General features: G+C 42.7%; 1 protein-coding gene across 2 annotated transcripts in view; it reads left to right on the top strand.

Annotated features, from left to right (window-relative positions):
• The window catches only part of DNER (delta/notch like EGF repeat containing), a 277810-nt gene that overhangs the window by 179623 nt on the left and 75114 nt on the right, over positions 1-23073 (top strand). For both annotated transcript variants that reach the window (XM_080799207.1, XM_080799206.1), the window contains one exon: positions 10636-10749. In XM_080799207.1, coding sequence (XP_080655333.1) covers positions 10636-10749 — 114 coding nt within the window. The remainder of the gene's footprint in view (positions 1-10635; positions 10750-23073) is intronic.

A 23073-nucleotide genomic window follows, 5' to 3' on the forward strand; every position in this document is an offset into this window, starting at 1 on the left:
CATCACCAAATGTTCCCTGATGGGAGACTCACCCTGGTGGAGAACCACTGATGTAGGGGATTAAATCCTGCCGGGGGCTGCTGCAGGGGCAAGAAGCCTGCTTTAGGTCTGTTGAAGGTGTTGAAGGTGCTGAACACTTCCTGGAGAAGCAAGACTGAAGTTCAGAAGAGGATCGCTATAACTTTCCATCCATCCCAGTCTGGCCAACAGTGGGGCGGGGGGAAGGGCACTTTAGCAGAGTCATTGTTCCATTGTGGTATCTCCCAAATCAGAAGTACTCATTGTAGAACACAAGGTGATTTTATTTATTTATTTATTATTTTAATTTTTAAAATTTTTTATTTTGTTCCATTAGCCAACATATTGTACATCATTAGTTTTTGATGTAGTGTTCGACGATTCATTAGTTACCTGTAACACCCAGTGCTAATCACAAGACGTACCCTCCTTAGCACTTTTTCAAACTCAACACCCAAAAAACAAATAATCCAGTCAAGAAATGGGCAGAAGACATGAACAGACACTTCTCCAAAGAAGACATACAAATGGCCAACAGACATGTGAAACAATGTTCAACATCACTAGCCATCAGGGAAATACAGATCAAAACCACAACAAGATACCACCTCATACCAGTTGGAATGGCAAAAATTAACAAGGCAGGAAACAACAGAGGATGGCGAGGATGTGGAGAAAGGGGAACCCTCTTACTCTGTTGGTGGGAATGTAAGCTGGTGCAGCCACCTGGAAAATAGCATGGGGGTTCTTCAAGATGTTAGAAATAGAGCTACCCTACAAAGTGATTTTAGCTAGCACATTTTTGTGAGAATACATGTTTATTTTAATAGCTCTGTATTTATTTCAATGTGCATTAGGGAAAAAAGTAACCAGCATGTTTTGCCCAAGCTGTTCTGGTATTATCATGCAAGCAGAGGCTAACATTAACTTGCAAGGTGTAGTTGATTTGAGGTCAAAAGCTTTAAGCAAGTTGATTCATTTGTGCTAGGAAATGTTTAAGTGTTGGGGATTCAGAGATTAACAGGACAAAGTCCCAATTCTTAGGGAATTTGTTCTCAAAAGGAAGCCAAGCAAGGAAAGCATTTCAGGTAATAAATATAATGTACGGGAGCTTGAAGGAACTCTGGGGGGACAACAGGAGACTCCAGGACAAAGTCCTGTTCCCATGGTTCACCTTCTAGTGGAGAGGTAAACAAGTGTATGTCAAGCAGAGGTAAGTGTTAGGGTCCGTTATCAAATGATGGAGACTGAGACAAGGAGAAAATTATTTAAAGCTTTATTCTATGCCAAGCATTAGAAGTAAACAAAGTTAAAGTTATTCAAAGCTTTAATCTATGCCAAGCATTAGAAATCAGACTGACCGGCCAGGGCCAGGGCCACTCCTGAAGAGAGCGACCCCTCCCAGCCTCACAGGCTAATTTTCATAGACCAAAAACCGGGCCACATATAGGTAGCCAATGAGATTGTAACATTGTATAGTCATGTTAGGCCACGTGCAGGTGGCGAATTGAATTACAATTTACACTATAGTAGCTGTTTGACCTAACCTATTACTCTGGTCAGAATTGGTGCTCAAGTTTGGTGCCCAGACGGCGTGGTTTACATTCTTTGGTGGTTAGGGAGAGAGTATGTGTGCTTCTTACTGATTGGATGTCTCCACCTGGCCCAAATCGTCCTTGTATTCTGGGCTCTGTTATTAGGAACTGGCTGACCATATTTTACTGGCTTCCCAGACTTGCTTCTAAGTGAGTGTCTCTGGGGCGGGGGGTGGGGGGGCAGGGTCAGTTTAAGTTTTACTGCACAAACAGTAAAATGGCTTTTAACCAAGATGGAGTCACTCTAGCTAAATAGGCCCTTACAGTAAGCACTAGATGAAGAGGAAAGAAGGACTTGAGTCCTGAGGTCTGAGCAGGTGATTTCTGGGCAGAGACCCAACTGATGGGAGGGGCGGCCATGGAAGGGCGTAGCGTCGGAGGGAACATACAGTGCAAGGTGATGCTGGGACTCCCAGTTTTTGATGGTCTGGAGTGGCTTTCAGGCACAGGGAAGACTATCTGAAATTATCTTTCATGTTTGTTCCCTTGTAAGAATTAAATAAACATAAATTATAGTGATTCTCAAGCTCCCTGAAACATCTCAACATGTATTAATTGGCTTAGCCTGATCTTTCAATTAAATTCACCCATCAAAAATCAGTTATTCAGCTGACTGTTGTCATTGGAATCAGAAGTCTGACACCCTCTCTTATGTATCCCAGGGTCCTAATCATGGCATGTTCTCTGCACACCCGTACACGCAGAGTAGCCAAACCAAACACTGAGGGCTGACACCGGGGCTGGATTTCTGACATTGTCACCATCTGTGTGTGTGGCTCTACCTCTTTGTGGGCTAGAAGATTCAGACCATGAAGGGCGGAGCTGTGTGAGCCTCAGCTCATTGCAGTTCCTCACCCAGATGAATTAGAGCTTGCGCTCAGAGGACCGAGGTTGTTTCTGGTAACGAGTTTGTTGGCTGTCTCCCCATGCCTGGGCATCCAGGGCAATTCTCAGGTTGGTGAGGAACACTCTGGGGCCACCCTCTGCCTTTATTGCTTCCAGCGGCACTAAGTGGCAGTCTGTACTCTCCAAATGGGGGTGATTTCACAGAACACAATCACCGGGGTTCAAGAGACAACGTAGCCTGTTTTTATTTTTATTTATTTATTTATTTATTTATTTATTTATAGAAGATTTTATTTACTTATTTGGAGGGGTACATGAGCAGGGTGGGGAGGGGCAGAGGAAGAGGAAAAAGCAAACTCCCCACTGAGCAGGGAGTCTGATGCAGGGCTCGATCCCAGGACCCTGAGATCAGGACCTGAGCTGAAGGCGGACGCTTACCTGGCTGAGCCACCCGGGAGCCCTGTTTTGATTTTATTTGTCATCCCCCTTGAGTCTGTAGCAGACTTCCCTCCCTGCGTAGCTGGAGTTCAGGTCTCCCTGCCCAGGGCAGGAGACGACTTTAGTGCACAGTCTGCTCCTTCAGGTAGGTCAGTTGTAACCTCTCCCACCTTCACTTCCTGCCTTTGCAGATGAAAGCGCATGGCATCTCCTGTGGTCCCCCCTCTCCTCGCTCAGTTTGTTGCTAATTTTCTTCCAGACCTTTTCATTACATGACAGTTCCAAGTTCGTGCCACACTTCTCTTTCGAGGGCAGGACTACAACTACTCTGGTGCACTGTATCCCTCTCCTGTCTTCGTGTGGTCCTGAGGCCACAGCATGAAGACACCAGCTAAGACTGTGAGAAGGAGCTTGGTGAGGTGAGGGGCAGAAGGACCCCCGGGCGGCTGCAGGGCAATGGTGGATGGGAAGAGCAGGTGGGGCTGCAGGGGGCAGGGCCAGAACACGTGGTGCCTTTAAGCCCTGGAATCAAGTGTTCTGGTTTTGGGCCATGCCTTTGTAAACCCAGGGGGGTCTTTAAGTACAAGAGTGATAGGATCTAAGTTATGGCTTGAAAAGCTCTCTCTGGCTGCTCCCCCGTGGATTGTAGGATGGGTTGGAGGGAAACAGGACTAGGACTGAGGGAAGCCTGGCTTAAGTCCTGATGAGGGGCAGTGATGCCTGGAACCAGACAACGTGGAAGCCTCCCTCAGTTGAGACACTAATTTGGAAGGGGGTCCGTGAATGCTCAGGGTTTGGCTAAGAAGGAGCCGTGTCCCTAGTTCCTGGGAAAGAAATGAAGACGGTTACTGATTCTTGCCTTGGTAGTTAAGTACAAACTTGTCCTTCAGGAAGCTGAGGGGGTTTGTTTCTGTTGTGGACTTTTAGGGAAGTCTAACTGGCATTCATGCCTTTCCCACATAGTTCTGGGCCTTTACATGGGTTTTTCTTCGTGCCTTGACAACATTCCCCCTGGTAACTTATGACATCGATCTTTAAGTCCTGAAATATCCATTGTGTGTGTGTGTGTGTGTGTGTGTGTGTGTGTGTGTGTTAGAGCAAATTCTCCATAGAGAAGAGAGAACCCAGGCAAAGCCTTAACGGTCTTATAAAATTTAAATTCCTACCATTCACTCAGTTTTGACACCTCAGTTGTGGTATCAAAGAAAAACATAGACACAGGAAAAGTCATTTGTGTATGCCTTAGATATGCAGTTCAGAGTGTTATATAGAGATTAATATGAGGGATTTGTCTGACAACTGTAGGTAAATATCTGCTCTCTGAGGGTCTAAGAAATGACTCAGTGGTGTTTAAAGTTCCCTTAAACCATTTATAGGACGCTCATTGTTCCCTGTCCTCTGCCTGTCCTTTCCCAGCTCTGGCTTCGGTTGATTTGTAGGATCAATGCAGTCAATCATGGTACCCTTGGACCTTCCAACTAGCACCAGTCTTGAGGCCAACAGTAATACCTGGTCAGGTGTGGACAAGCGTGAGGTCCTCATTTACAGCCCAGCAGACCCACGGGCTGATTATTGCCTGTAGCCGAACAACTGGTCACCTACCGCTGAGGATTCTTGTAATCCTGTAATCTCGGTCTTGCCTCCCTCTCCTGTTCCTGCCTCACTCCTTTGTTGCTTTTCATTTCCAGTTATACTGGACCCAGAGGCATTAAAATACACATATGTTAAAGGTCTAGCTAATTACACACAGTCTTTTTCTTTGTATTTCCATGTTTTCCATATTTAAAAAAATATTTAATAGAAAGCTTAAAGCTCAGGAACCAAAAGCAATGATAAAGTGGCTGGTCTCTGACCTGGGTTCCTTGTTGGAGCCGACTGCTGGCATTTGACTAACAAAACTGTCCGGTACTGAATCATCTCAGGGAGTGAAGATTTTAGACTCTGCACCACTAAGGACCAGTGGGACCCCCCAAACCATTTACGACAATCCCAAACACCCTACACACTGTAAGTGTGGATTGGCCTCTGGGGTTGAAATTTTACTAAACTTGCATATGTAAATATTAGAGCACTTAACAGCACTTAAGGTTCACCTTGCTTATAGTTTTAATTTATTAGCTCTATTAGATAATAGTGAATTAAATGCATGAGAAGATTTTTGTGTTATTTGACAACAGTGGCTCTTAAAAAGAAATTGTTGAAATTACTAAATGTCATTTAAAGTGTTTAATGAAATTTATAAATGGGACCAAGCATTAAAGAGGCCATTAAAAGTGTTCTTTAACAAACAAAAAACCGAAAAACTAAAAACCAGCTCCTTTAGTTAGGCATACGTGTTAATGGCTTGACAGGTAAAATGACATTTGCTTGGAGATGCCCCAACGGGGAAAGTATAAAAATATGAGGGAACTAGATGAAATTAAATGGACAGAATGTTAATAATTGTTGAAGTTAGGTGGTAGATAAGTGAGGGTTATATAGTAGTCTTTCTATGTTTAAGTATGTTTAAAATTCCCAAGTCAAAAGTTCAAAACACAGGGATTTGTTTATATTTTCTCTCAAGAACTTGGGAGCTCACAGAATCCTGAATTCTGGTCATGTTCCTCTGTCCGGTAGAGACACATACACCCCTTACAGATGATACCTAATTTGGCTTCTGGCTATTTTTCATGCCTTTGTGTGATTCTGTGGTCACAGTTTTAATTTTTTGTGAGGGCAGGATTTGTGACTCTGTCTTATGAGCACACCTGCCTCTAGGAAGCCATCATTTGTAATTGTTCACACACACACACACACACACACACACACAAAATACATGGTAAACCCAAGAATAACTGTGGTGTTTACTTTACATTTGTCTCTGTTTCTGTCTATATTGACTTTTTCTGTTATTTCCCCTTCATGTTAAATACATGTTTGTTGAGGACGTGATGCATGTTGCCTCAGGCATGATGATCCATTGAAGTGTTTGGGCTCAGGAGTTTGACTGCTTGTGTGGCTTTGTGAAAATTACTTAAACTTTCTAGTCCTCAGTTTCCTCATTTGTAAAATGGATGTGATTATGATACTGATCTCAGAGTTTGCAGTGAAGAGGAGTTAATGTATAGAAAAAAAAAAAAGAAGTGTTCTGTTATAAATACGAGCTACTATATTTAGTCAAAAAGTTATTGGTAGCACTCCTTTCTTTAAAAGATTTTACTTATTTATTTGACAGAGAGAGATTGAGAGAACAAGTGGGAGGAGGGACAGAGGGAGAGGCAGGCTCCCCACGGAGCAGGAAGCCCAGTGTGGGACTTGATCTGAGGACCCTGGGATCATGACCTGAGCTGAAAAGGCAGATGCTTAATGGACTAAACTACCCAAGCACCCTGTAGCACTCTGAAAAACAGTTTGCTCTCCCTCATTCTGACTTTAGAGCTGCCGTCTGAGGACATATTAACATAATATAATCCTATTAAGATATTCTATCCTGCAATTAAAAAAAAAGATTTATTTATTTATTTTAGAGAGCCAGACTCGGGGAGAGGCAGAGAGAGGGAGAGACAATCTCGAGCAGACTCCCTGCGGGGCATGGAGCCTGATGTAGGGCTTGATCTCTGATATCATGACCTGAGCTGAAATCAAGTCAGATGGTCAACCGGCTGAGCCACTCAGGTGCCCCTCTGTTCTGCAATTTTTTTTTTAAGAGTTTATTTATTTATTTGACAGACAGACATCACAAGTAGGCAGAGGGGCAGGCAGGGAGAGAGGAGGAAGCAGGCTCCCTGCTGAGCAGAGAGCCCGATGTGGGGCTCAATCCCGGAACCTTGGTATCATGACCTGAGCCAAAGGCGGAGGCTTTAACCCACTAAACCACCCAGGAGCCCCTGTTCTGCAATTTTGAAGTAGCTTTTGGTCCTGGTGTTTGGATTTTTAGTTTATACAAATATTTTACTCATCTTATCATACTCACTAATTAGCTAGAATTTCCTGGACTGTTTTAAAGCATGGAAGGAAGAGTTGGGTTGCAAATAAATGCTTCCACATTGACAATCTGTAGTTCATTCTAGTTTGGCAGGTAATTGAAGCTCCAGCAAATCGTCTCTCTTCTAATATCATTGATTTATTTTAGCAAATCTCAGATTGAAGTGCTAATGACAGTCTTTGAAAACTAATAATTCAGAGAGATGAGTTTTTATGTACTTAATCTACATCCTAGGAAGGTATAAAATGTTACAATTGTGTAGAAAATACTTGTGCATAAAAATTTCTCGTAAGAATTATCTCCAAATTACTAAGAGTTCTGTCACTCAAATAGCAGAACTAAGGGCAACTCCTCTTTGCATTTGACATCTTATATTTTCCAGGTTTTCCTGCATAACCATTTTCCACTTTCAGAGAAACATATTGGCATATTATTCTTTCAGACTTGCCTCTCTGGAGGGCTTTGTTTTCAAAGTTAATAAAGAATTCAGAATTTTTTTAAAAGCTTTTTGATTGTGTTCTGATCAATGGAAGTCCTTATTTCCTCACCACACATGTGTGGTTATGTTCCTATCCAATGAAATCACCACTGGAGTCCTGCTTCACAGAGAATTTAGTGAATTTGATGTGATTCAAATAAAATTAAGAATTAATGTGCTTAACATTTTAAGTGCCTCAATCTCTTTATCTTTGTTATTTTATTTTTTTTCAGTGTTCCAAGATTCATTGCTTATGCGTCACACCCAGTGCTCCATGCAATCCATGCTCTCCTTAATACCCACCACCAGGCTCACCCAACCCTCCACTCCCCTCCCCCGCAAACCCTCAGTTTGTTTCTCAGAGTCCACAGTCTCTCATGGTCTGTCTCCCTCTCTGATTTCCCCCAATTCACTTCTCCTCTCCATCTCCCAATGTCTTCCATGTTATTCCTTATGCTCCACAAGTAAGTGAAACCATATGATAATTGACTTTCTCTGCTTGACTTATTTCACTCATCATAATCTCTTCCGGTCCCATCCATATTGATACAAAAGTTGGGTATTCATCCTTTCTGATGGAGGCATAATACTCCATAGCATATCTTCTTTATCCATTCATCAGTTGAAGGGCATCTTGGTTCTTTCCACAGTTTGGCAACTGTGGCCATTGCTGCTATGAACACTGGGGTACAGATGGCCCTTCTTTTCACTATATCTGTATCTTTGGGGTAAATACTGAGGAGTGCAATCGCAGGGTCATAGGGAAGCTGTATTTTTAATTTCTTAAGGAATCTCCACACTGTTTTCCAAATTGGCTGCACCAACTTGCATTCCCACCAACTGTGTAAGAGGGTTTCCCTTTCTCCACATCCTCTTCAACACTTGTTGTTTACTGTCTTGTTGATTTTGGCCATTCTAACTGGTGTAAGGTGGTATCTCAATGTGGTTTTGATTTGACTCTCTCTAATGGCTCATGATGATGAAGATTTTTTCATGTGTCTGTTAGCCATTTGTATGTCTGCTTGGGAGAAATGTCTGTTCATGTCTTCTGCCCATTTCTTGACATGATTATCTGTTTTTTGAGTGTTGAGTTTGAGGAGTTCTTTATAGATCTTGGATATCAGCCCTTTGTCTGTAGTGTCATTTGAGAATATTTTCTCCCATTCTGTGGTTTGCCTCTTTGTTTTGTTGACTATTTCCTTTGCTGTGCAGAAGTTTTGATCTTGATGAAGTCCCAAAAGTTCATTTTCGCTTTTGTTTCCTTTGCCTTTGGAGACGTGTCTTGAAAGAAGTTGCTGTTGCTGATGTTGAGGAGGTTACTGCCTATGTTCTTCTCTAGGATTTTGATAGATTCCTGCCTCATGTTGAGGTCTTTCATCCATTCTGAGTTTATTTTTGTGTATGGTGTAAGAGAATGGTCAAGTTTCATTCTTCTCTACATAGCTGTCCAATTTTCCCAGCACCATTTATTGAAGAGACTGTCTTTTTTCTACCGTATATTTTATCCTGCTTTGTCGAAGATTATTTGATCATAGAGTTGCAGGTCCATGTCTGGGCTCTCTATTCTGTTCCATTGGTCTATGTTTCTGTTTTTGTGCCAGTACCATGCTGTCTTGGTGATCACAGCTTTGTAGTAAAGCTTGAAATCAGGCGACGTGATGGCCCCAGTTTTGTTTTTCAACATTTCCTTAGCAATTCAAGGTCTCTTCTAGTTTCATACAAATTTTAGGATTGTTTGTCCCAGCACTTTGAAAAATGCTGGTGGAATTTTGATTGGGATGGCATTGAAAGTATGGATTGCTCTGGGCAGTATAGACATTTTAATAATGTTTATTCTTCTGATCCATGAGCGTGGAATGCTTTTCCATCGTTTTGTGTTTTCTTCAATTTCTTTCACAAGTGTTCTTGTGAAAGTACAGACCCTTTACCTCTTTAGTTAGCTTTATTCCCAGGTATCTTATGGTTCTTGGTGCTATAGTCAATGGAATCAATTCTCTAATTTCCCTTTCTATATTTTCATTATTAGTGTATAAGAAAGCAGCTGATTTCTGTACATTGACTTTGTATCCTGCCCCATTACTGAATTGCTGTATGAATTCAAGTAGTTTGGGGGTGGAGTTTTTTGGGTTTTCCATATCAAGTATCATGTCATCTGCGAAGAGAAAGAGTTTGGCTTCTTCTTTGCCAATTTGCATACCTTTTATTTCTTTTTGTTGTCTTTTGTTGCTAGGACTTCTAGTACTATGATGAACAAGGGTGGCGAGAGTGGGCATCCCCCTGTCGTGTTCCTGATCTCAAAGGGAAGGCTGTCAGCTTTTCCCCATTGAGACTGATATTCACTGTGGGTTTTTAGACAGATAGATAGATACATACATAGATTTATTTTATGAAGTTGAGGAATGTTCCCTCTATCCCTATACTTTAGAGCATTTTAATCAGGAATGGATGCTATATCTTGTCAAATGCTTTTTCTGCATCAGTTGAGAGGACCATGTGGCTCTTGTCTCTACTCTTATTGATTTGTTCTATCAGACTGACAATCTCTTTATCTTTAAAATGAGGGGATAGGGCATGGCATTAACACAGAAGTGTTCTTCCAGCTGTAAAATGTACGTTAACAAAATTTTAACACCTAGCATTTTTCCTAATGCTAGGAAAATATGCTAGAAAAAATACCCATTTTTTTTTTTTTTAAATTTTTTTTATTTGACAGAGAGAGGGATCACAAGTAGACAGAGAGGCAGGCAGAGAGAGAGAGGAGGAAGCAGGCTCCCTGCTGAGCAGAGAGCCCGATGCGGGGCTCGATCCCAGGACCCTGAGATCATGACCTGAGCCGAAGGCAGAGGCTTAACCCACTGAGCCACCCAGGCGCCCCAAAATACCCATTTTTAAACCTAAAAAATAGGCATTGGGATGACCTAAGGAAAGTGGCCACCTTGGCTAGGTCAAGCAAAACATTGCAGATTCTGTTTTGCCCTGTGTCAGAAAGAACCTGGGACCCCTCCATTTCTGAAGGTTCTGATTAGTATTTCAAAATAAAATGCAGAGCTAATGCTAAAGAAAAGTCTTTGCAATAAAGACTTTTGTAAAAGAAATTATTTTTGAACTGCAATTCTAACTGTGATGGCTGTTTCTTGTTGCAAAACCAGAGTAGATCAAGGAGTGGCCAGGGGGTTCTTTAGCTCAAAACTGTGCTTTTGGTGGGTGGTTACCAGTGGACTCCATCAATTCCTGGGGCAATTCACTGTGGTTTTGAAACAACACATTTTATAAAATGTCTCTCTTGTTTTACTCAGGTTATACTGGAGAGCTTTGCCAATCCAAGATTGATTATTGTATCCTAGACCCATGCAGAAATGGAGCAACGTGTGTTTCTAATCTCAGTGGATTCACCTGCCAGTGTCCAGAAGGTAAATATTATTGCCTAGGAGTCCCTTTTGTTTTCATTTTAAATCATAAACAAATTTGGTCAGCTTTAAATTTCTGGAAAAATCCATACAAGAGAACTTCTTATTTTATTTACAAAATGTTTGAATATTAGACATAATCCAGGAATTTCTGTGATTTTTATTTATACATTGAAAAATAATAAATGCAATACAATGAATAAATATGTTTTTTCCTAAATTTCACATGTTAAAATTTTCAAAATTTTACTTATTTTTGATACCAGTTCACATAAAAAATATTTCTTTTTTTTTTTAAACCTTTATTTATTTATTTGTCAGAGAGAGAGAGCACAGAAGCCAGGGGGAGCAAGCAGATGGAGAGGAGAAGCGGGCTCCCCACTGAGCAGGGAGCCCAATGAAGGACTCGATCCCAGGACCCTGAGATCATGACCTGAGCCAAAGGCAGACGCTTAACCGACTGAGCCACCCAAGTGTCCCACATAAAAAATATTTCAACATAAAATTCACCTGCTTTTATTTGTAAATCAACTTCATACCATCTTAGAAACTTCATTTTAGCTGGAAAGCCCCATCTTTTGAGCTACTTTTACCTTAACCAAGTTTTACTTTGAGAGTGGTTTGATCTGAAGGAGCAGACAGATAATCATAGCTATCCAGCTGCAAGGAATGACTTTGGACTTGGAGAAGTTCTCATTTCTGTGTGGGGGGATGTTATGGAAATGATTACCTTAAACTTTAATGCTGTAAGAATAACCTACTATTAGAGAATTTTTTCCCCTAAAACAGCATGTGAGCTCCTGATCCACAGAAGGGGCGTTGACAACTACATGAAGTACAGAGATTAAGTGCAGAGTCTGAGCATCAGGAAAATCTCTGTCGGCCACATTAGCTTCTACTGCCCCCAGCTGAGAGGCTGCAGGGGGGCCAGTGGGCTGTTGCTGAAAGGGACTGACCTCCCAGGTGACCTGAGGGCTCAGGGTGGCCAGGAGTGGCACCTGCGATCTGTAGCCCCTTCTACTCTTCAATGTTTTGAAGATACGAACTAAAGAAGTGAATCCTGTCCCCAGGTTCTGCTCACCTGCGTAGGGGTAGGAGCTGGAGGCTATGGCCAGCCTAGGGTTACCATGACAATGGAGTTCTGTGTGTTTGATGAGCCTGGCCTTTGACCCTCCCCTTGAGTCTCTGAAGCAAATGAGAACACTTGGAAATGTTGGAAGTCAAGGGCTGAGCAAGCAGCACCATGTCACTTGCAGATAGAGGGCGTTGCAGATTTTCACAGTGTCATTATGCCCTGGGTACATCAGTTGCTACCTAGGTGGTTGTGGGCTGTGCTTATGGTCAAGGACGGGCTTCAGAGTCACTAGCTGATCTACCATGGCAAATCATTAACCCTCCTCCCTGATCCTCCTAAACGTGGGCTATGGTGATCCTGCAGACTTAATAGGCCATGCTGCGTACAAATAGGATTTTTAAAGAGTTTTGAAAAGTCCAAATTGCTTATTTTTAATTGTTTTGATTGCCACCAGAAAGTTAAAATGAAGCTGCAGAGGCTCCTAAAGGTAATAACTTAGAAAAATCAGTAGGGTGCCTGGATGGCTTAATTAAGTGTCTGACTCTTTAACTGGGCTCAGGTCATGATCTCAGGGTTGTGGGATGGAGCCCTGTGTCATGCTCCACGCTCAGCCCAGAGCATGCTTGAGATTCTCTCTCTCCCTCCTCCTCTGTTTCTTTCTTCCTTTCTAAAACAAATAAAACAAATAATTAAAAAAATTTAAAAATCTGAGAATTAAAAAAAAAATTACATCTGTAATAAGGGATGGCCCGTGAAGGTAGGACCCAGGAATTTTACTTTTGCTCCATTTTTCTAGTGGGTAAAGGTGGCTGAACACTTCCTGTGCACCAGGCACGGTGCTGGGTGCTGGGACATCAGGGTGCTGCGTGTGCTGCGCAGATAAGTACGTAATGACAGCAGGACTGGGGCCTTGAAGAGGTACAAAAGGAAGCTGGTCAGCCTTGGGGAGCTGGGAGTACTGCCCACATGGGGAGACCCTGAGTGAGGATAGGGAAGAGGAGGGCAGAGTTGATGGCATCACTGATGAGGGAAGAGAAAGAGGAAGAAAGTGGGTGATCAGAGGCTGGAGTGTGTAGGGCTTCAGGGGGCTCTGTGGGCCTGGGCGGAGCATTTCATTTTCATCCTGAGGGAGAGCCAGGAGCTTCGGTTTGGAGTCTGGCTCAGCCACTTACTCACCAGCCCCCTCTTGTGGCTGAGTGAGCTCATGCCTGTCTGTCTCAGTTTCCTGGTCTGTGCATTGAGGATGCTGTCCACTTAAGAGGGACAATGAGGATTAAGGAGATGAGGCAGGTAAGGGCCTTGGCACAGTGCCTAGCTATGGCTTATTCCACGTTAGCTGCTTCGTCATGATCATTTTCCTAGTAACGATTACTGTTAAACCGTGGATAGATGTAGATTGGAGGAGGACAAGAGTGGGGATAAGGAGAGAAGCTTGGGGGTTGTTGCAGAAGTCCAGGGAATAGATATGGACTGGTGGAAAGGGAAGGGTATAACTTGAGAGGTCAAATGAGGGGCGCCTGAGTTGGGTGGGTTATGGGGGTCAGGGGAAAAGAGGGCATGTTTGTGCCATCTCAATCTACGGTTGGTTGTGGCATTCGTGGAGAAAAGGAAATGCAGAAGAGGGGCGTTGTATTTTGGATGTGTTGAGTTTGAGGGGCCTTTGTGGCATCCAAGCAGAGATGTCACCTGGGCAGTTCTATGTGAGTCTGAAGGTTGGGGCAGAAGTCTGGGCCAAGTCCAAACAGACACATTAGCCCACAGATGTCAGTTGAAAGCTGGGCATCTGGGGGATGGTCTAGGGAACCTTCTTTTTTATCCGGTGGCCTGTCAGCTCCTCCATGGCATCTAGATAAGGCCTAGAGGAAAAGTGATGATCTGGAATTAAAAGGGTGGAGACGGATTTCCCAGCAGTCTTTGCATGAAGACTTTTGTTCAGAGGTTTACCTTCCCTGAAGACGGACCAGGAAAATGGGGGCTTTAATTATAGTTCTGAGGGATTCATTGCCGTGTTTCAGAGCCTCTTAGTGGGAGCGGAGGCTGGGCTGGCATTTCTAAAGCAGCCCCTCCCACTGGCTTGCTCTTTGGGTGCTGATTGTAGAAAAGAATGTTTATAGAGCATTTTACTTTAAAAAGCCTATGTCTCCGGGATCCTTCTCATATCAGCCACATTGTGAAGACAAGTTTGGAAAGTGTCTCAAGTGCACAGAATGTTCTGGATTCTGAGCCAGCACTGGACACTTGCTGCCTTCTTCTCTTTCTTTCTTTCCTTTTTATCTCCAGTGATTAACATTTTTTCATGTCTGCTTTGTATGTATGCGTTTACGTATATGGTCTGGGTCTTTGCAAAGCAATTTGAAAGTAAATGACAGACATCATGCCTCTTCATCCCCAAATAAATCAGTTTGTGTTTTCTGAGGATCAGGACCTTCTCCTTCATATCTTACTGAGCATCTGGAAAATGATCACACCTAAGAAAACTAGTAATGATTTCCTAATATTTGTATGCTGTGTGCCCCTTCTTCATCTACTTCTTCATTTGCATGAATTCCGTCTGCCCTGCTTCCCCATGTTATCTTGTGAGGGTGGGAAATACCCTACCCATGGAGCATTTAGCTCCATATTTTATGTTAGTAAGAGATTCATAAAAATGTATTAAACTAATTGTAGAAGTCAGCACTTAGATATCACTCTCAATGTCTCCCAGCTCATCTGACCTTCATAGCAATCCGATGAAGCAGATGCTGTTAATATTTCCATTTAACAGATTGGGAAACGGAGGCACAAGAGATTAAGTAGCCAGCCTACGATCACATAGCTAGAAATTTAAACCCAGGCAACTTGGCGCTGGCCTTCTTATCCGCTGTCCTATACTGTCTCTAAATACATCCTTTAAAATAAGTTCCATCCTGTTTATTTATTTTTAAAGATTTTATTTATTTAAGAGAGAGAGAGCATGAGCAAGAGGGGCAGAGAGTGAGGGTTAAGAAGACTCCCCACTGAGCAGGGAGCCCGATGTGGGACTGGATCCCAGGACCCTGAGATCATGACCTGAGCGGAAGGCAGACGCTTCACCAACTGAACCACCCAGGTCCCGCCACCCCCCCCCCCCACCATCCTGTGTATTTTTAAAGATGATCTTTGTAACCAGAGTCATGAATAAAAAATTGAAAAGTCTGTTGGGTTCTAAAACTTCTAAATGACCCTGCTAAAAATTCTTAAGTCTGGGAAAAGCTAGAAAAAGATTTTTTTCATATATACATATTTAAATTATATATATATATTAAATTTCCTTTTTGTAAGTCCAGCGAGATCCTTTTACAGCAGTTTCCTTCCAGTCCAGAAAGCTGTTAAAACTGGGTTTTCCCTCTGGATAGTTCTTTCAACTCTGTGTGCTCATGTGTTGGCTCTTTTCCATCCTTTTCATCCGCGTTCCGTTTCCTTCAAGGATCCTTCTCCCTGCAATCTCTGGACCGAGTCCTCCGAGGTTGGAGTCCCTCCTGGGTATCTGTCTCTTTGACTCTTCGCCTTCTTTTTAACCTCTTTCGGAAAGTTCAAAGTCAGGCCCTCGGGACGCTGTGTGCAGTGATGATCATTTAAGCGTTCCTTCTGGAAGGTGTGTGCTTTCTTCCCACACTGAGAGTTTTATCCTTCATCAACAGGTTCTGTCTTTCCTCTGAATTTCTACTTAACTGTCACTGGGTCCCCATCTGTAAAGTGCCATTTCAGATTATAGGGACTTTGTAGGTGGAGGTGCTAAGATACAAAAGTAAAAATGTCACGAGTGTTTCCTTATCTGTACCTTATTGAATGACAACAGCACAGAGAAGTAATTAGAAGCTGATTTTTTGCCTACGTTATTTACTCTGTGTGCTGATATTGTCTTTATGTTTAGTTTAGGACTCTGAGATCCTTAAATTTTAGACTAAATGCATTATAATTCTGAAGATGTCTAATTATATATACTTACCATTGCTGCCTATTGATATTTAAATGTGTAAATTTAAATAGATGAATATATTTAAATACATATCTGGCCATCTTCTTTGCTTCAGCATCTCGATTTTTATTTTCTTTATGCCTCAGGGTTTGAGGCAGGATACCCCACAGACTGATAGGGAATAACAAAGAACTTAACAGAGATGAGAACATTCAGCGGGAAAGTCCATTTGTGGGTTCCAGAAGTGTGACGCTTTGCACGGTGCAGGGCCTTGGGTCACATTGCATCGAATCTGATCACTTTTCTGGCATTTCCCTGGGTGTGCTCAACTAGAGACCGGAGTGAGAATATGGTGCTTCAGGTGCTGTTTTGAGAAGATATTATTTTATCTGATATACTTTACAAACATTAAAGGTATTTTCTGGTGTGATGCTTTCTGATGGGATTACAGACAGAATTTGTCTTAACAGCTCTTTGTACCATAGTCCTGAGTGCGATTATTGCAAACAAGGAGGGAGGAATCTGCTTCCTTCAGTCCTTGAACTGTTAGAACACCACCCTGGGTTCCACTGTCCGACATGCAGATCTTATAACCTGGAAAACTCTGGAGCCATGGACGGTTGGAGCCTTTCTCTGACCCGGAGGTCTGGACACCTGAGTCGGCCGGTGAGGAGGCGGGGGGTGGGCTGGTCACAAATGTGGAGTACTAGGGTCACATGGCTTGTGTTTGAATTCTGGACCTACCCCCCTCACAGCTCTTTGCTTCTCAGAGGCTCATTTTTCTCACTTAGAAAATGAAGATGATGTTAGGACATCCTTTATAAGTTAGTGTGAAGAACAGAAAAGGCCCTAGCTCTGTGCTTGGGAAATACTAAATACGGAATAATATTAGCAGTGATGATAATGACGATGCTGGTGGGGGCTTTAGTTGTATCACTTTGGGTGAGTCATAAATTTTATCTCTTCCAGCCTTGTTTTCTTGTTGCAAAATGATAAGGATTGACTTTTACCTTTAAGGGACCCTATTCCAAAAAGCCTTTGATTCAAATCTATCTGTTTAAGAGCCCCTTGCCGAGTCAATAAATCCAGCTCGTTGTTTCAAGTACTGTTTGCGAAGAAAAGTTTCATAACCTCTAAACGACTCCCTAAAACTTCATGTTGGCCCACAGGTCCCGTAGGTTAAATCCCTACAACAAGCTCCAAGGGTTTATCCAAATTATTTTTGTTTTTCTACATTTTATAGCCTTGAGTAATCAAGCCATATAAATCCTTTTGTCCAACTCAAATGTCAGTGGTAATGCTTTTCATCTTAAAGGGATTTACAGGCAATAGCCACACATGTCATAAAAATTATCTCCGAGATAATGTGTATTGTTCAGAAACTGGGCATGTTACCCAGGAAGGATTTAGGAGTTACACAGTCCTGGGATTTGGTTGTTTTTCCCCAGTATCCTGATATGTAGAACTTTGGGGAAAACACTCTCTGAGGACCTTATTAAACTACATGTATTTCCATAAGAAATGTGCAGCCCGTCCTCATAAAATTAGCAGGCCTGAGTAAAACACTGTTCTTATTCTTTTAAAATTTGGCATCATCCCTAAATCACCACCTCATTTAAGAATTGTAGCAGCTGAGATCCTTGGATTCCCAAGGATCCCATGGTTTTACCTTTTGGAAACAAAGCAGGTTTTCAGATTTATCAAGTGTGAGTAAAACTTAATTTCTGTGTTTGGTGCATGCGGATTAACTTTTTTTTTTTTTTTTTTAATAAAGATTTTATTTCTTTATTTGACAGACATAGATCACAAGTAGGCAGAGAGGCAGGCAGAGAGAGAGAGGGGAGGAAGCAGGCTCCCTGCTGAGCAGAGAGCCCGATGCGGGGCTCGATCCCAGGACCCTGGGATCATGACCTGAGCCGAAGGCAGAGGCTTTAACCCACTGAGCCACCCAGGCACCCCTGCGGATTAACTTTTGATTTTCAGTGGAGTTCATATTTCTCATCTTTTTCTCTTTCTTTTTTTTTTTTTTACCCCCACATAGCACAGTTTCTCTGAGATTATTTGTTATTTTTATTATTATTTTTTATTTGTTATTTTTAAAGATCGAAACATTTTATTGCTATCTCTCTGAGATTGTTTAAATAAAAATACTGCAAAGAATTTTGTCCGCTGCTTCTCAAATGAGCAGTGGGACAAGGCAGTCATTTTGGTGTGTGACCAGGGTCCTGTCATTTTTAGCTCTATTTTACCTTGGGGAACCATTCTGATGCCCAGGTCAGTGTTGGCAGGTGACAGCTGGAAGTTACATTGTGACAAATGTAGGAAGACCTAAATCATGGTAGCTTACTGCTTTTCTTTTTAAGAAGAGGTAAGGGATAGCTTATATGTAAATAGGAATTCTGATTTCTTAAGGCGTGTCTCCGGATCTACCCATGAAAATTAGTTAGTGTTCTTAAAACCTTTTGACTTTGAACATTCAGGTATCATGTCCTGAATTTCATTATCTTTATCCCTTAGCCCTCTTGGGGCTTCACAAATCACCACAGCCTCAGCGGTAACTGTAACAATGAAGATAACTGCTGTTGGTTGAGTGCCTATTTTGTGTTTAGCACATGAAAAGTTATTATTTAAGATAAGTTGGCAGTTAGCGGCTGAGAGGTGGGTAGACTTTGCTGCTTGAATTGGAATCTGTGTCTGATCACATATTACTTGGTGACCTTGGCAGACAACCCTAAATTCTCTATGCCACGTGTTCTGCATCTGTAGAATGAAGACAGTATTAGTGCCAACTTAATGAGGTTGTTGTAAGGATTAAGTTGGTATACAGTACTCAGAACAGTGGACTAAGTGATTCATATAAGTGTGGTTGCTTAGTGCCCACAACAGCTGTACAAAGAGGATCCCGATGGACCCAGGAGATAAGCCAAGTTTGTCTGATTCTGGAGTTCATGTTCTCTCTGCTGTACTGAACTCCTCCTCTGGTCAAGTTCAACTTCGTGTGACAGCTAGCTAGTTGGGTGCATGTCTGCTCTCCTTCATAGGATTCCAGGCTTGTTGAGGGCAGTGTTAATAAATTTTCCTTTGTATTCCTTAGCATGCCTGGCACTTACATACCTATGGGCCTTTTGCTGAATGTCTGAGGGAGTGAATATCTCAAAACTGTTGCAACACTGTTGTTTCATATGGGAGGAAACCGGAGCCAAGATGAATGAACCAATGTTCGCTAATATAACTAGGTGACTCTCGTTGGTTAGGCTCCAGCAGTGAGGGGGAGATCAGATCCCATCCCGTATCCTATTCAGCGTGGTTTAGGGGTCATAGGAGACTTGGGCAGATTTCATATACCTTACTTGGGGATCCCTTCTCTGGTTCTCTTCTTCTGTGCCAGGCTCCTCCCTGGGGTCCCTGTGGGCAGAGAGAGCGCTGGCTGCTGCCTCTACGTTTTGACCTTCCTCCAAAACCTGTCTGCTTTTGCTCACTTTCCAGAGCCACATAGTTGAAGGGTTATTTGGTCTGGAGTTCACAGTTGGTATTTGTTGGATAATCTGTTAAAAAAGCTTACTTTGCCATGTTGGAAGCAGAATACCCATATCATGGTCCTTAGGAGCAACAAAGATTATTGATAATAGAAATACAAATATCCTTAAAGTAAGTACAATTCTTTCTGTCTCCCTGCAGCAGAATTTATCTCCATATATGTATATGTTTATATGTATATAGTCCCCGTTTTAGACAGCTGGAGGAGGCTGGAAGGACATTTTTGTCTGACTTGGACCAGAGCACCATGTGATGTGATCCTGGCTCTTACTTTGAACAGTTCAGACCTGGGCTCTGAGTCCTGTGAACATTTGAAGTGGGATGGACAGAGACCGGCCTAAGAGAGCTGACCACACACGCAGCTGTGAATGTAGAAGAATGTCGGTTAATGACTTTATCATATTCTATTTTTGGTTAAATAAACTTTTCTTTGACTAGTTTTTCCAACGGAGTTCTCCTCTCTGCGATCTGATGTCATACTGATAAATGGCCACCAAAGGTAGATGCTTAGGCTTCCCCTTCTTGAAACATTTCCCACTGCTCTACTTTCTAACTGACCCAGTTATATTTAGTTGTAATTCACATGAAGAACTTTGTCCCTTCCTTGCTTTCGATTTCCAAATAGTCTACACTTAGTGATGCGCCTGGTCCCAGTACACCAGGGCGTGCACGTGGACTGATCTCACCACTGTCCCCTCTCACTGCACTTGACCATTACGCTCTGCTGTGTTACAGTCTAGGACTTTAAATAACACTTTAAATAATTTTATCATTTTACCTTCACAATCAGAGAAACCTATGCTCAATGAGCTCAAGGGGAAAAAAAAAAACCACCTGTAATTGCATCCACCAAGAGAGAAAACTTTGAATTTTAGGCAAATCTTTGAAGTCTCTTTTTAATTTAATTTTTAAAAAGATTTTTATTTATTAGAGAGAGAGAGCAGGTATAGGGACAGAGGGGCAGGGAGAAGCAGACTCCCCTCTGAGCAGAGAGCCTGATGTGGGGCTCAGTCACAGGACCCAGCAATCATGACCGAGCTGAAGGCAGATGCTTAACTGACTGAGCCACCCAGGTGCCCCTGAAGTCTCTTTCTTTAATGTGTATTTTAGAAAACTAAAATTGGATCTTACTGTGCATTCTCTTTTGTAATGAGCTTCTTAAACTGAACAATGTGTTCCAAATGTTCTCCTGTATCATTATTTTCCCAAAGCATTGTTATTAATGGTTGCATTTTATTCCATCATGTGAATATGAAATAATGTATTTAATGAAAGACTTAATCATCCTCATACTATTTATTGATTACCTACTTTGTGGCAGTTACTGTGCTAATGAAAAGGGATCTAGGAGTGAACAAGACCGGTGGGACTCTGGCTCATGGATCTTGTGGGGTAGTGGGTAAGAGAGACAGTGTAGACATTATGACCGCACATATGACTGGGCTCTTACTGGGGTGGTTTAGTGGTTGAAGAGGGACCCCCCCACACAAGACTGGGGGCTGGAAGGAAATACAGGAAATGTTCCAAGGGAAGTAATGTTTTAATGGAGACCCGAAGGGGAAGCGGCACCAAGATGAGTAAGTTAGGGCTGTGGGCACAAGACCGAGTCTCCCAGGAAGAGAACGTGGACACCATGTGTGAAGGAATAGGAGAGAGAGGGTGCCATGTTTGAGGAACAAAGGGAAGCTCAGCAGAACTGTAATGCAGAATGTGATGGAGAGCTAGTATGGACCAGTGACTGAAGTAGAAGGCAGCTTGGCAGGCCCTCCAAGACCATGACAAGGGGATTGGGCTCCATCCGAGAATGTGGGGGAGGACACCATGATTCGTTTTAGCAGAGAAGGGGCAGAACTTTAGCATTTAAGAGAAATTACTGTGGCTGGAGGAGGAACAATGGATTGGAGGACAACGAAAGTCAGAGAACTCTGTTTGGAACCTGTGACAGTAATTTAGGTGAGCAATAATGGTGGAACGAGTCAGGGACAATGGAGATAGAAGGGGATGGACTGGCTGTAAGAGGAGGGGGAGAGGGACCATGGAGGACAAGCCAGCCTTCAGAAAGCTTTAGGCAACTGCACGTATGGGGGTGCTGCGGGGCAGTGAGCAGCTTTGAGGGGAGAGGATGGGAAGTTCCATTTGGGACACAAATTTAATGAACCCATGGGACACTCTGTCGATTACCAGATGGCTTTGGTCAAATTACTTAACCCTATGGGCCTCAGTTTCAAAATATGTAAAAGGGAACGTGTACCTCATGGAGCTGGGAGGTGGTAGGCAGGTATTCAGTACCTGTGTCTCCCTTCCATGTCCCATTTCTTAGTTCCTGTCTTTTTTTTTTTTTTTCTTTTGTGTTTCTCCAGACTCAGAATTTCTACAAAGAGTTGAAACATTATTTTTCTTGTGTGTGTAAGGCGATCCGCTGGCTATCTCACATTGCAAATTTCTTGTTGTTCGTGTCAGAGACGATGGTTATGTGGTTTGCTCAGGCTTCCCGACCTCTTGTGGGCTTCCTGGTTCCTCTCTGGACTCCTACGGGAGCTTCTAGACTTCTTCTGATTCACTCTTGTCCTCTCTGGTCTGTTCTCCACACAATAGACAAAGCGAACTTTCTAAAAGGTAAATCCCGTGTTTTCACCCCAAGCCTCTTCAACCTCAGGTGATTCCCCCCCACCCCCCAACATGTGGTGTAGAGCTACCGTATCCCTGCTTGCCTCCTGGACCTTATTTCTTACTACTCTCTTGCCTCTTCTTGCTGGGGGCTGGCCTCCTGCTGTCCTTCAACCACAGCGAGGGCTTGAGAAATGTCCTCCAGGGGGCGCCATTCATTTCAGAACACAATGCTCCTTGGGGTGTTTGCGCCTGATGCTGCCTTTGCTGGAAGTCTTGCTTTGCTTCAGACTTGACTGTGGATCATTCCCTCAGGCCATTCACGTCTCCCTGACCACCCTATTTAAGATAGACCCGAGTATTCTCTACCTCTTACCCACATTAGTAACATGTAGCTTGAGTTAATTATATCGATTAACTTATCTTTCTAGTGTCTATTTTCCTCACTAAAATCTAAGGTCCAAAGCAGTGCCTGGTATATGGTTGGTCTCTGTTTGTATAGATCAGATAAACGAGTGCCCAAAGAAAACACAAAGCTTTCTGGCTAAACCCCGAAATTTCCATTATTAATATCCAATTACTTTTGCTCGTATAACCCATGCACTGTAAGTATTGTCTCTTTTGTCTTTTATCTGTTGAGTCTAAGCTGAGGAAAAGTTGATTTAATATTCCTCTGACTATTTCCTAGTTATTTTTCATTTTCCCCTCTTAGATCTAATTTCTCTTTTTGTTCTGCTAAAGAAAAAGTTTTTAAGGTGATTTTTACTCTCACGGATGGATTTTCTTAAAAATTAAAAGTCGCCTTGTAAATGCAATCATCTTGGGGCTTCGTAATTGCTTTTTCTAGATGTTCTCCCTTTTCCTCTTTATCTCGCCTAACTGTCTGCTTTCTTAGAATGAGAACAAATGTGGTCCCAATTACGTTTTCCATAAACATCAGCCAAAACCTCCTCTCTGATTCTAATATCACTCCTCTTCCTTGTCTGCCCAGCCAAATCTTGGGCTTGCTTTGAGACCCCGTGCAAAACCCAGCTCTCCCATGAGGTTTTGCTGGCCGGCCCACCCCTGAGATGATCTCTCCTTCTTTTGAATTGTTGCTGCTCCTAGAGCCTGTGCCGCACATTGACCCCAGGTAGACAGCCTGGGCCAGTCCCTCCAAACTCACACCAGG

Source organism: Martes martes, assembly GCF_963455335.1.
Source record: "Martes martes genome assembly, chromosome: 3".
Classification (NCBI taxonomy): domain Eukaryota; kingdom Metazoa; phylum Chordata; class Mammalia; order Carnivora; family Mustelidae; genus Martes; species Martes martes.